This window comes from Gouania willdenowi, chromosome 12 (assembly GCF_900634775.1).
Source record: "Gouania willdenowi chromosome 12, fGouWil2.1, whole genome shotgun sequence".
Classification (NCBI taxonomy): domain Eukaryota; kingdom Metazoa; phylum Chordata; class Actinopteri; order Blenniiformes; family Gobiesocidae; genus Gouania; species Gouania willdenowi.
Genome location: NC_041055.1, coordinates 1622627 through 1637513, shown reverse-complemented (window position 1 = coordinate 1637513; position 14887 = coordinate 1622627). Strand labels below are relative to the sequence as shown.

Sequence of the window (14887 nt, the reverse complement as noted above, 5' to 3'; positions counted from 1 at the left end):
AAGGAGGAGGTGGAGGAGGAGGAGGAGGAGGAGGAGGAGGAGGAGGGGGAGGAGGAGGAGCGGAGGAGGGGGAGGAGGAGGGAGGAGGAGGAGGAGGAGGAGGAGGAGGAGGTGGAGGAGGAGGCGGAGGAGGAGGAGGAGGAGGAGGAGGGGAGGAGGAGGAGGAGGTGGAGGAGGAGGAGGAGCAGGAGGAGGAGGAGCAGGAGGAGGAGGAGGAGCAGGAGGAGGAGGGGGAGGAGGAGGAGGTGATGGAGTATCACTCACAGTGAAGACGCGTTCAGGTTCTCCTCGTGCTCTCATGTTGGTGTCATGGATGTGTTTGAGGACCATCCAGGCCTCGTCATGTTTTCCCGTCTAAAGGAGCATCAATGGGAGTCAGGTTCTCGTAACAGCACATCAGTACGGTATTTACACTCATACAAAGACTGGAGCCCTGAAAAACACTGTAAGCGATAAATAAAATTGTTTTTAATGTGATTCTGAAATGACTTTCTCCTTCTGCTGTGTGTGTTGTGAGTTATAAACCTGATGAAATCTCTCTAAATAACTGTTTCTTCCCCTTTGTCTAACGTCACAAAGCAATGCAGAAATATTCCTTTACAGCAGACGGTGAAATATTTAGCTTGTTGCAGACTTTTAGCACAGGTTGTAAACACACCTGGATTTACATCTGTTATTTATTGACCCATTAATTAATTCATCTACATTCATCACAGTTCACAGAAATAAACAAAAAAAGCTTTGACAAATTAAAAACCAATGTAACAACCAAAACAGTCCCATGGACAAACTGTACCTGAGTGATGTGTATAGGAAAAAACGGCAAAGAAACAGTGTCTAAATCAGGGGTCAAAACGGCATCAGTGCTTCGTACAGTGAAGTAAAACAAACAAACTGCTTTACGAGCCAATCCTGTGCGCACTCACTGCCCCTTGTAGCAAACATTTGCTACAAAACTCACAAAAATATGATGGAAATGTGTGATAATATCCCAAAACATGTAAGTGAGGGTTTAATCCAAGTCATATTGTGATCCCTATTTCATTTGCACAGAATCCTGTGCAGCCGTGTGATCACACAAACAGATTTTAAACAAAATTAGGAGCGAAATTTGACCTATTCGTCCGTTTGCTATTCTTCTTGTTAAACATTCAATCATCCTTTTTCTGGGGGAAAATGAGTGTGTGTGTGTGTGTGTGTGTGATAATCATTCATTTAAGCTATTTCAGTGTCAAGTTGGGGCCAAAATTCAAATTTAGCAAATAAAAAGTTGTTCAGATTGTTTTTTTTCCCGTTTCAGCAGTTTTTGAGCAGAGTTCTGCTGTGAGTTTCCCAGCATTCCCAGTGTTCCCAGCGTTCTGATGTAAATATGTGTGCATTGTTTTAATGTGTTTTAAACAAACAACATGTTTATTAATATTTGTTATTTCTCAAACGGTGCATATTGGGTAATTTGGCCTTTTGTTTTAAAGAGTAACAGTAGTAACTGGAGCAGTTAAGACACTCCCAGTACAGAACAATCTATGCTATGCTAACTAGCTACTCAATACTCACTATAGCTCTTTATTCACAATTATCTCAGTCCAACCTACTCACCACACGTTGTAGAGTTCACAGGTGATCGTTTTTATAGGACTATACATGGTGTATACATAGTGTAGTATACATAGTGTAGTATACATGGTGTAGTATACATGGTGTAGTATACATAGTGTAGTATACATAGTGTAGTATACATGGTGTAGTATACATGGTGTAGTATACATGGTGTAGTATACATAGTGTAGTATACATGGTGACATGGTGTATACATGGTGTAGTATACATAGTGTATACATGGTGTAGTATGCATGGTGTAGTATACATGGTGTAGTATACATGGTGTAGTATACATAGTGTATACATGGTGTAGTATGCATGGTGTAGTATACATGTGTAGTATACATAGTGTTAGTATACATGGTGTAGTATACATAGTGTAGTATACATGGTGTAGTATACATGGTGTCGTATACATAGTGTAGTACATGGTGTAGTATACATGTGTTTGTAGTATACATGGTGTAGTATACATGGTGTAGTATACATGGTGTAGTATACATGTGTAACATAGTGTAGTATACATGGTGTATACATGGTGTAGTATACATAGTGTATACATGGTGTAGTATGCATGGTGTAGTATACATGGTGTAGTATACATGGTGTAGTATACATGGTGTAGTATACATAGTGTATACATGATGTAGTATACATGGTGTAGTATACATGGTGTAGTATACATGGTGTAGTATACATAGTGTAGTATACATGGTGTAGTATACATAGTGTAGTATACATGGTGTAGTATACATAGTGTAGTATACATAGTGTATACATGGTGTAGTATACATGGTGTAGTATACATAGTGTATACATGGTGTAGTATACATGGTGTAGTATACATGGTGTCGTATACATGGTGTAGTATACATAGTGTAGTATACATGGTGTATACATGGTGTAGTATACATAGTGCATACATGGTGTAGTATGCATGGTGTAGTATACATGGTGTAGTATACATGGTGTAGTATACATGGTGTAGTATACATGGTGTATACATGGTGCAGTATACATGGTGCAGTATACATGGTGCAGTATACATGGTGTAGTATACATAGTGTATACATGGTGCAGTATACATGGTGTAGTATACATGGTGTAGTATACATAGTGTATACATGGTGTAGTATACATGGTGTAGTATACATGGTGTAGTATACATAGTGTATACATGGTGTAGTATACATGGTGTAGTATACATCGTGTAGTATACATGGTGTATACATGGTGTAGTATACATGGTGTAGTATACATGGTGTATTATACATGGTGTAGTATACATGGTGTAGTATACATGGTGTATTATACATGGTGTAGTATATATAGTGTAGTATACATGGTGTAGCATACATGATGTAGCATACATGGTGTATTATACATGATGTAGCATACATGGTGTATTATACATCGTGTAGTATACATGATGTAGTATACATAGTGTAGTATACATAGTGTAGTATACATGGTGTAGCATACATGGTGTATTATACATGATGTAGTATACATGGTGTAGTATACATGGTGTAGTATACATGGTGTAGTATACATAGTGTAGTATACATGGTGTAGTATACATAGTGTATACATGGTGTAGTATACATGGTGTAGTATACATGGTGTAGTATACATGGTGTAGTATACATAGTGTATACATAGTGTAGTATACATGGTGTAGTATACATAGTGTATACGTAGTGTGGTATACATAGTGTAGTATACATGGTGTATTATACATGGTGTAGTATACATGGTGTATACATAGTGTAGTATACATGGTGTAGTATACATAGTGTAGTATACATGGTGTAGTATACATAGTGTATACATAGTGTAGTATACATAGTGTAGTATACATGGTGTAGTATACATGGTGTAGTATACATAGTGTAGTATACATGGTGTAGTATACATAGTGTAGTATACATAGTGTAGTATACATGGTGTAGTATACATGATGTAGTATACATGGTGTAGTATACATAGTGTAGTATACATGGTGTAGTATACATGGTGTAGTATACATAGTGTAGTATACATAGTGTAGTATACATAGTGTAGTATACATAGTGTAGTATACATCTCCCGATCAGCAATCGTATGGTTGTAAGGAAATCATACATGTTTGAAATCTCTTCCTGTATTTTACGTTATAAATATGACAGATTGTACTAACAACATCAGTTCCTGGTCCATCACATCGTTGCCTTTTCTTTTTTAAAGCTGTTTTTGCTTCACTTCCGGGTTCTTCTTCTTCTTCTGTTTTAATAGCGACGCTTCAGAGTTCTGCTTCTTCTTCTCATTTTTACGTTGCATTTCCGGTGTCATGTTCTGAGTTTGTACTGTACTGAAATTGTACATGTGCATATTTACATTAGTGCACATGTGCACTACCGGAAAATGAATTTCTGTTAAAAAAAATATAATTCGATTTAGTTTATTTTTGTTTTCAAAGTGAACAGACACGTGTTTAATTTGTTTATTGGGTTAGGCTTAGGCAGCGGAGGGGAGTCGGGGGTCATTGAGAGGGGGAATCCTGGCGGCGCCACTGAACAAATCTAACAGAAACACACAAATCCAACCAAAAGCTGCACAAGGCGACTAAATGTATGAATTGAGAAGAAAAACACACAAAATGATTTAAAGAAATAGAAAATTAAGGGGAAAAAAGCGACACAAAAATACAACAAAAATGTATAACTTGTGAACAGAAATACACAAAAATAACAGAGTAATGTATGAAATGACAACAAAACTACACAAAATGCCTGAAAGAAACATAAAAAATTAATTACTGAGTAAAAATAGCGATATTTAAAAAATACATTTTCTAAAATTAAAAAACGACACACAACCTTAAACAACTGTATTCTTTACTTTCATTTTAAAAAACAAAAATGTATTTTATAGAAATGGGGTCACGACCCAAAAGGGTTAAAAACTGCCTTAGATGTTTGTTTTCAGCAGGAAAAAGTGGTTTTAGGGTGAGTTGAAGGAACCATAAAAAAGATTTTATTATTCTGATCAATGCTATTGTTTTTCTTACACTAAGCGTTATTACTCAGCAGACCTTTATGAGATCTATTCCATCCCAGGAGGAGGATATTAATGCTGAAAGTGAAGCTCAATAAACAGTGCGTGTTGTTTACCTCCAGGTAGAAACGAGGACTTTCAGGCATAAAGGTGAGAGACACCACAGCAGAGACACAGGGCAGAGCACAGACCACCACAAACACCCTCCAACTGTGGAACTGGTACGCAGAACCCATGCTGAAGCTCCAACCTGTACATACAGTAAATACATAAATATATTACTGTAGTTAGTAGTAATAACCCTAACCATGCTGTAGCTCTAACCTGTACATACAGTAAATACATAAATATATTACTGTAGTTAGTAGTAATAACCCTAACCATGCTGTAGCTCTAACCTGTACATACAGTAAATACATTAATATATTACTGTAGTTAGTAGTAATAACCCTAACCATGCTGTAGCTCTAACCTGTACATACAGTAAATACATTAATATATTACTGTAGTTAGTAGTAATAACCCTAACCATGCTGTAGCTCTAACCTGTACATACAGTAAATACATTAATATATTACTGTAGTTAGTAGTAATAACCCTAACCATGCTGTAGCTCTAACCTGTACATACAGTAAATACATTAATATATTACTGTAGTTAGTAGTAATAACCCTAACCATACTGAAGCTCAAACCTGTACATACAGTAAATACATAAATATATTACTGTAGTTAGTAGTAATAACCCTAACCATACTGTAGCTCTAACCTGTACATACAGTAAATACATAAATATATTACTGTAGTTAGTAGTAATAACCCTAACCATACTGAAGCTCCAACCTGTACATACAGTAAATACATAAATATATTACTGTAGTTAGTAGTAATAACCCTAACCACACTGTAGATCTAACCTGTACATACAGTAAATACATTAATATATTACTGTAGTTAGTAGTAATAACCCTAACCACGCTGTAGATCTAACCTGTACATACAGTAAATACATTAATATATTACTGTAGTTAGTAGTAATAACCATAACCATGCTGTAGATCTAACCTGCACATACAGTAAATACATAAATATATTACTGTAGTTAGTAGTAATAACCCTAACCATGCTGTAGCTCCAACCTGTACATACAGTAAATACATAAATATATTACTGTAGTTAGTAGTAATAACCCTAACCACGCTGTAGATCTAACCTGTACATACAGTAAATACATAAATATATTACTGTAGTTAGTAGTAATAACCATAACCATGTGTGAAAGCAAACAGGACACAAGAAAATGACACCAGATCATCGATGAATGGAAAAAAAATGCTTCATTTCCATAATGAATATTTAATTTAATGTTCTGTTTGAGCCTGAAAAATACAGAATTGTATTAAATTTCAAATATTCAAACCAACCAGTACGAAAACAAACTAATTTACAATGTTTGAATTATTTAAATTTTCTGTTATGTTACTTTTTTGATGTTACCTGTAGCGTAACCTATGACGACATGCAAGAATGATTAGAAATAAAAATAAAAATAAAATAAAATAAAATGAAAATAAAATAAATAATTAATCAATTTGTTGTTATACACTTTTTTATGTTATATGTATTAATATATGACGACATGCAGAAATAAGAAAGAAAAAGCATAAAACAAATGTAAATATATACATATATATATAATACATCAATAATTTTGCTGTTATGTAGTGTTTGATGTTTTATGTAATGTAACCTATGACAACATGCAGAAATGATAGGAAAAAAATATTTTGAAAATTAAAAAAAAAATATATATATATTATTATATATATATAGTTATAATATAGTGTTTGATGTTAAATGTAGAGAACCTTCAACAACTTGTGCAGACATGGAAAGAAATAAAAATAATAAAAATAAAGCTGGCATGTAGTCTTTGATGTTATATGTAGTATAACCTGTGACAAGATTCAGAAATTAGAAATAAAAAAATGTAAAATTGATTGATTAATTTGCTCCTGTATAGTTTTTGATGTTTCATGTAGTGGTAACCTATGACGACATGCAATAATGACAAGAAATAAAAAAGAATAAAACTAAATAAAAGAATAAAATGAATGAATTAATTAATATGCTGTCATATAGATTTTGATGTTAAATGTACTGTTAACCTATGATAACATGCAGAAATGAGAAGAAATAAAAAATGATATCAAAATGAATAAATAAATGAATGTACTGTTACTATCTAGTATTAGGTTTAGGAATGTTTATTATTTCATTTTAAACCATAGTTGTGTGAACGCTTCACTTCTGATTCTGATATTAAACAATGACCATGAACGCAGCAGATTTTCCCCCAAAATAAAGTTATGTCACATTATTGAGCTCCAATCATACGTGTTTCCAATGAACCTGTTGCAGGAGAAACACCGTACAGATGAGCTGCCTGTGGGAAAAGTCTCCTCTGAGAATACCTGCAGCCAGGGTTGGAGTCAGTTATTATTGTAATCACGTAATTGATAATTAATTACCAATTTGTCATAACAAAATTGTAATTGACCTTGGATAATTGACTTTGTAATTGTAATTGCCATGAAAATTATACAAAAATTGTCCATTATCAAAACTGTGGAACCATGTTACAGTTCTATTATATATTTATATACAGTTATTAAATATGCTTCATATCAAGCTTTCCTACCTTTTACCATTTAAAAAATATAAATCTAATGATACACTGACACAAAAAAGGCTCAGACACCCTCACCAAAAATATTAAAACCTATAATGTCATTGATTAGGAAGAGTAACAAGGTAATCAATAGATAGGAAATAAATGAGATGATAGATATTAGTTTTTAGTGTATTTTATAGCTGATTTAGGAGCAGTTAGCATTAGAGATGCTAACAGAAAGCTAACACAAGTGGAAGGTTAACTTTTATCAGGTTATTTATTTCAGGCTCAGTAATTGCGAGTAATTGTAACTGAACTTAAGTAATTGAGAACATAATTGGAATTGACTTTCTGAGGATACAAAATAATTGTAATTTAATTGTAATTGACAAAAGTGCTTGTAGCTGTAAATGTAATTGAATTGTAAATGAACATGGGTAATTAAAAAAAGGAATTGTAACTGTAATTGACCCCAACACTGCCTGCTGCCATCTGTGAGTAGAGCTGAGAGAGAGAGCATGTTTTTTCTTCCATCTTTAAGAATTCAGTGAAAACAACAAACCAAATTAATGTGTTGTGTGATTTTTGTGTGAATGTGAAAGAAGAGATAACATTCCTGGTATTTCTCTCAGCTTTTTATTGCTCCGTGGATGTGTTTGGGGGGGTTTGGGGGGGTTGGGGGGGGGGGGGGGGGGGGGGGTTGGATGAGAAGTGGAGCGATGCTAAAAATTCAATTAAAGTGATTGATGGGAACGGCTGCAGGAGACACAGCACAATGATCTTTAACAAGTGGTGAGTAACACTTTCATTCTCACAGTCTGAGTGTGTGTGTGTGTGTGTGTGTGTGTGTGTGTGTGTGTGTGTGTGTGTGTGTGTGTGTGTGTGTGTGTGTGTGCGTGCGTGCGTGTGTGTCTGTCAGCCCTGTGGCTCTTGCACCAGTACAAACCTCATTAAGAGGATTACAGCTGTAATGGACTGGAGGGAAAGGCTGACTGATTCAGATACTCACTAAGATTTATGAACACACACGCACGCACGCACGCGCACACGCACACACACACACACACACACACACAGACACAGACACACACACACACACACACACACACACACACACACACACACACACACACACACACACACACACACACACACACACACACACACACACACACACACAGTCCTTGGCTACTGTTCACTGCTGTCACACACATTTTAAAACACACACACACACACACAGCTGGCCTTTGTTCACCAGTCAATGCAACGAGCACTGCGGCGGAACGTATTACCCATAATGCACCGCACCGGGCGGCGGAAAAAAGAAGAAACTGTTAAAACGCAGACGTCAGATTAATTCACCTCCATTATTTCCCACAGACAGAGATAAAGTTTAGTTATTGTTGTAGTAAAACCTGCAGATCAGAGGTATATAGATGTGTATATATATATATATACACACACATATTTACGCATACGCAGGGTTCGTACCAAGACTCTTTCACAGCATAGGGGGATCGCGTGGAGTGTGAGCGAACGTCACGAGTGCAGAAAATTTTTTGATTCTCTGACATCCAAATTTAGTGAAGTTAAGTTTGTTTGTTGTTATCTTTGTTCCAGCCTTACTTTAAAGCTAAAAGCTATTTGTTGAATTGGTGAAGGTGATGGTGAATGTAGTTAGTTACTTATGCTCTGTGTGTGTGTGTATGTGTGTATATATATATATATATATATATATATATATATATTAGGGATGTAACGATTCAATCAACTCCCGATACGATTCGATTCACGATACTGGGTTCACGATATGATTCTCTCCCGATTTATTTTACAAAATGGGACTGTAGACAAATAATGATTGAAAAATGTTCCTTTATTTTGTTTGGGGAAAAAAAACTAAAAAATACTGTACTATTTTCCTTTTATTTTTCATTGTCAAAAGAATCCCTTGATAAACTATTCAGAACAATGCAATTTTACTAAAAATAAATCTTGAATGAAATAAATAAAGGAATAATAAAAATGAAAAAGAAGCCTAATTTAATTTCTGGTTCTATAGTAAACAATGCAAAACTGCATAATAGTTCTTTTTCTTTTTTAAAGTGCAACTGAAAATGTTTTTTTGTGCCTCAACAATTGGATTTTTAAAAAAAAAAAGTCATTGAACTGATTTACGTCAGATATTTGTTTGGACCAGCAGAGGGCGCTGGTAACCCAGTGGTCGGTTGGCATGCAGCTAATCTCGCAGTGAAGAAGAGATGCTATGCTAGCAGACAGAGCTAATAGAAAAACGTGACTTTTACAGATATTCACGTAATATTACAGCGATTCTTTCGGTGCTAAAGGGTTAAGGAATCATTTATTAACATGTTTAAGAGTAGAAGGCGGCCAGAAAGAAAGTAGTAGCAGATTCTGCCCGCCGCCTCAGCATTTGGACAAGAGAAGGATTAATATATAGCTCTGCTGTTTAAAAAAAGTACTGCGATTCAATTTTCAGAAAATCGATATCAACCGTGATACCTATGAATCGATTTTTAACTGCCTTACGATTAATCGTTACATCCCTAATATATATATATATATATATATATATATATATATATATATATATATATATATATATATATATATATCAACAGGTCCTCCACTAATGATACTCACAGACACTGTAGAGACAAGAAATAACATTTTATTCAAAGACTGATTCCAAGACGCGCTTTTCAAATTTAAATGAGGCATGTGGGACCTGCAGTAATATTGGAAAACACACACATACGGAGGATGCACACAGGCACACACACGCACACGCGCGCACACACACACACACACACGCACACGCGCGCACACACACACACACACACACACACACACACACACACACACACACACACACACACACACACACACACACACACACACACACACACACACACACACACACACACACACACACACACACACACACACACACACACACACACACACACAGGAGAGCTTTACTTGGGTCGAAAAAAGAAGACCTGGCCCAACAGAACACATCCCTTTAAGCCTCTTTAAGTCTGAACACATTTCACATCCGTGTGTGTGCATGTAGAATGATCTGTTGCGAGTTACGAACATGACGAGCAGCTTCATGTGCGCTAAACACTACGTCTGGTTGAAGCACTGTTTATATTGGACGGTGCACACAGGCAGCATCGGGGGCAGCTAAAGGGCTGCAGGGGTCCTCAGGTAAAGACGGGAGCATTTGAGCAGAGCTCTTGTATTAAATAGACAATGCGGCTGATGTATGTGTTTCTGGGTTATTCAGATTAAAAAGAGACTTCCTTTAGTGTCAACGTGTGCAACAATTATTACGATACCGATTAAAAAAGAAAAAAACTACAGAAAACCCCCTCTATGTTGCTGAAAACTGAACATAGGGGGCGCCATCGCTCCGTAGGGGAGAAAAATTACAACGTCGGGGGCCCCTACGCTCAACAGCGCTGGCGAGAACATTGATATGCATTTGTGTCTGATATTACTCTCTACATTGAAGCAATAAACTCGTTAATCCATAAATCATTGACTCACTTTGTGATGTAACACAATTATTGCACTATTAGGAGAAACATATTTTGCCTGCCCTATAATGTAATAACAATACAAAATAATAAAAACTTTTTTATGTTTAGGACTCAGCACTTTTTTTTACATTATTGACCAATTTTAAGATTTTTTTGCTTCATTCAAAATTAATTATGACATTACGGCCTCAGCATTTCTTTACATTACTGACCAGTTATTACATTTCATGTTTTATTACATCTTTTTTGATAACGATTTGGGTCGTTGTTACATATTGGGCTCTAACAGGGCACTAACAGCCATCTCACTACAAATCCATGCATGCCCTCAGTTAAACAAGGACAGAAAGTTTATGCTACCATGGCAACCATTGGAAGCCTTTAAGCCTAATCATCACTAGTGTGAGTTACATAAATGGAGCACTTCCTTTAACAAAAACCTAGCACTTTTGATTCCTTAACTCTGCTATTATCCTTGGGGTCAATTGTTTATTTATTTTTGCTTCATATTTCATGATTTTCCCTAATTTAATGGGTACAACTGATTAAGCATAAAATCATCATGATCATATTTTTTCAATGTGCTGAATACATATTGCACGCATTGGTGTTCCTCTGGGGTCCATTTGAGCTGTTTTAGCAGTGTAAAACAGTCCTCATTTAGGAACAGCTCTTTCACAGTGGAAGCAACGTAGGGGAGGATGTGTCTGAGGCAGACGACTTTTTAATGAATACACCGCAAATATGTTACAAAAAAGAGATAAAAAAAAACAAGTAAATAAAAGTTTACGAAAGAAAAAATTGGGTCTAATTTAAAAGTGCTTTAAACGTGGTTTGTTCCTAAATGTTACAAAAAGTTGTCGTTCATCAGAGCCACACAGTGTCTAGCGACCCCAAGGTTGAGAACCCCTGGTTTACCCAGACTTGGATGCTGTGAAGGGACGATCTAGTCCAGTTTAGATCAAACTCAATCTTAAAGGCAACATTTGTTTGAATCAACTTGTTTTTTGAGCTGAAAGGTTCGTCTGACTCATGATTATCCTGAGGAAAGCAACAGAGAACTCCTCCTCCTCCTCCTCCTCCTCCTCCTCTGTCCCTTGTTGTTAGCGTGTCGTCCTCTTTAGCCTTTAGCTTTGCTCCATCCTCACCTTATTATTTATTAATCCTGACACTGGAACCAGAGACTCTCTAAACCTTTAGTTTCCTCCTGATCTTTATCACTGCTCCTTTTTCTGCACAAGCTGGTAATCAAAGTGAGCACATATAAGTTACTACATATTTGGATCTTTTTTAATGCACTTAAACCTTTTTTTTTAACTAAAATAAATGCAGTTGGACAGAATATTTAGGTGTCACGTCATTGATCCATTTGGTTCCAAGGTGAACAGTTGGAATCAATGCCAAATAAAAAATAAAGAATAGAATAAATAAATGTCATTTTGAAACATCAGTTTTTCCACTGATGGAGCAATTAAATTATTGTTAGAAACAAAATGACCTACATATTCATGCTGTCTAGATGCAATTTGTATATTTTTTTTATTTGTCCCAAGTGCTAAATAGCCACCATCTTGGATTTTCATCAATATCTCAGCGTCTAAATAACCTGGAGCTTTTATTTTGACAGCTAATCTACCATTTTCAGAGCCAAGGAATCCAATGCTCCTTGTGTGTGCGGGACATAATGGAAGAGAAGGCTAATTTGCATGATGGCAACTACGTTGAGGTCCAAATATGACTGTAAAACTGTACAAACAACATAGTTGCTATGAAAATGCAACTAACAAAGCCCAACATGCCTGAGACCATCATACACATGCAATAGTTACTGGCCTCCACACTGCCAAGAAACATGGACAGAAAAAAGGAGGAAAAGCAATAAAATGGACATTACTTTTCTGGTATAATAGCCTCTACTTTCATTCAATTCTGCTTTAAAGGGGACATATCATGTTAAATCCACTTTTTTAGCCCTTAAATGCATTTTGATGTATATTTAGATTCTTTAGAAGCACAGAAAAGTTCAAATTAGTCTCTTCAGGTGCTCCGTAGATATCTTTATATTCTGTTTTGGTCATATTTTTCAATCTGTTTCGATTTTTCTATTCTCTATTACGTTTTTTGAACAATAACGTCACAGTATTTGCAGCAGAACTGCCAAATTAAGACATCGACTCCAGGTCCAACACTTTGAGCAATCCACCATTTTTATTTCTGGCTTTTATTTTGTAGTCCAAGCTCCAGGATGCAGAAGTTATGAGAGGATAAGTCAAAATGTTGGGTTGTTGGATGTAGTAACCCACACGCTTCATTACACCGTCTCCCAGCATCAGAACCTTTTCAAAGTGTCTGGTTGAGTTTTATTTTTTATAGAACTGTACCACATCTGTGGATAAGGTCATTTTAGTGTGTGTGAAGCACTTCAATGATGACTGCTTCATCAACCTCCACCAGTAGAAAGAAGGATTTACAGAAAGACTTTGTCTGATTGAGGGTTCAATTCCTTCTATCTTTGGAGACGATGAACAGAGCACTTCGGTAAGCTGTAAATAACGCTAAAAAGTGTGATAAGACATCCCTGTCATTGTTTTGTTAGCATTAGCAGTTGCACCGTCTTCATATGTTAGCGCTGTGTGCTCGTTTTAGATCCTTGATGATATGGCCTACGTGATTTAATTTAAGTCTAAAGTTTTCATTAGTCATTTCATTTTGACGTTTTTATCTCTGAAAAGACTGTATTAAAATGCATTTCCTGACAATAGCTTGGCGCTAGCGTTAACTCAGTGTTTGTGTTAGCTCACTTGTTAGGGTTCTGCAGGTTCATCATCTTCATTTTCATCTCGCTCCACCGGGTCAGACTCTGACTGGAACATGTAAGGCTGGATGGACAAGTCTAACGTTGTTGACATTTTGTAAATAACGTGTGAATAAACATTTTCTGCGCCGCTAAATAATTGTATCTCTTCTATCAAACTACAAAATGGCCGAACAGGGTGGAGTTGAACCAAGTGTCACCTCTGCAACCTGGAGAGGGAGCGGGGTATGAAGTGTCTCATTTGCATTTAAAGAGACAGCATCAAAACGAGTTGCTCTCAGAAGCACATCAGAAAAGGGTAGAAAAGGGGTGGAGCTATAATAATGAGGAATTCAGACCCAAGCAGTGCAGTTCCACTTTATATAGACCACAACTGTATGATTTATATGTAAAAAGGAAGGATTTAAAAGCATGATATGTCTCCTTTAAGTCTGATGGTTCTAAAAAGGTAAATGGATATTAACTTCATACAACATTCATATTTGAACACTTGTAAAACCTTCAATAAAATGAAACATTTCAGTGAAACAACTTTGTGGTTTGATCTAGCATATTTATGTTGATATTATTGGATTCCTTGGCCCTGAAAATATAAGTTAAGCAGTCAAAATAAAAGCTCTAGGTTAATTAGAAGCTGAGATATTGACAAATACCCTTTTTATGCCGTCCATTATGTAAAATCCAAGATGGCGGCCAAATGGGTATAGAAGTTGATATGAACGTTAGTTACCTAAAGGTGTATGGACCTATATTTTTATCCATCGCCACAATGTGTGGAAGGAGGATATAGGTTTGAGCTCCGTCAGTGCGTACGTATACCTTGGAGTTCGAAAATGAGAAGAGCGCATTTATTTCTTCCAGAGTTATTACCCTTGTTCCGTTTTTTTTAACTGTTTGAGGTATCTTCAAAGGGGACAGCTTTTCTTTTCTTATTCTGAAGTGATAATGTTTTTTATGTATACATCTAAGATAGATTTAGGACATTTAGGAAAAGAATGAGAGTTATAATGACAACCAATCGGGTGGGGATGTTGATGACTGTCTTCTTGTTGTATCTGTGTTTGTGTCTTCGTGTGTTTCCTGGTTTATTATTACTTTTTCAGTCTCCACCCCCATCACGGACCCACCATGTGTTCCCAGCCTCCCTCCAGGGGTCTCTGTTTCCATATTAAACCTCTCCTTCTTCATCTTCTCC

The 14887-nt window shown here is 36.1% G+C and overlaps 1 protein-coding gene across 1 annotated transcript in view; it reads right to left on the bottom strand.

Moving 5' to 3' along the window:
- Positions 1–14887, bottom strand: part of LOC114473655 (synaptic vesicle glycoprotein 2C-like) — a 43376-nt gene that overhangs the window by 650 nt on the left and 27839 nt on the right. Inside the window, exons 5-6 of the mRNA XM_028463416.1 lie at positions 4752–4885; positions 261–354 (exon numbers count right to left, since the gene is read on the bottom strand). Of these exons, the coding sequence (XP_028319217.1) occupies positions 261–354; positions 4752–4885 (228 nt within the window). The remainder of the gene's footprint in view (positions 1–260; positions 355–4751; positions 4886–14887) is intronic.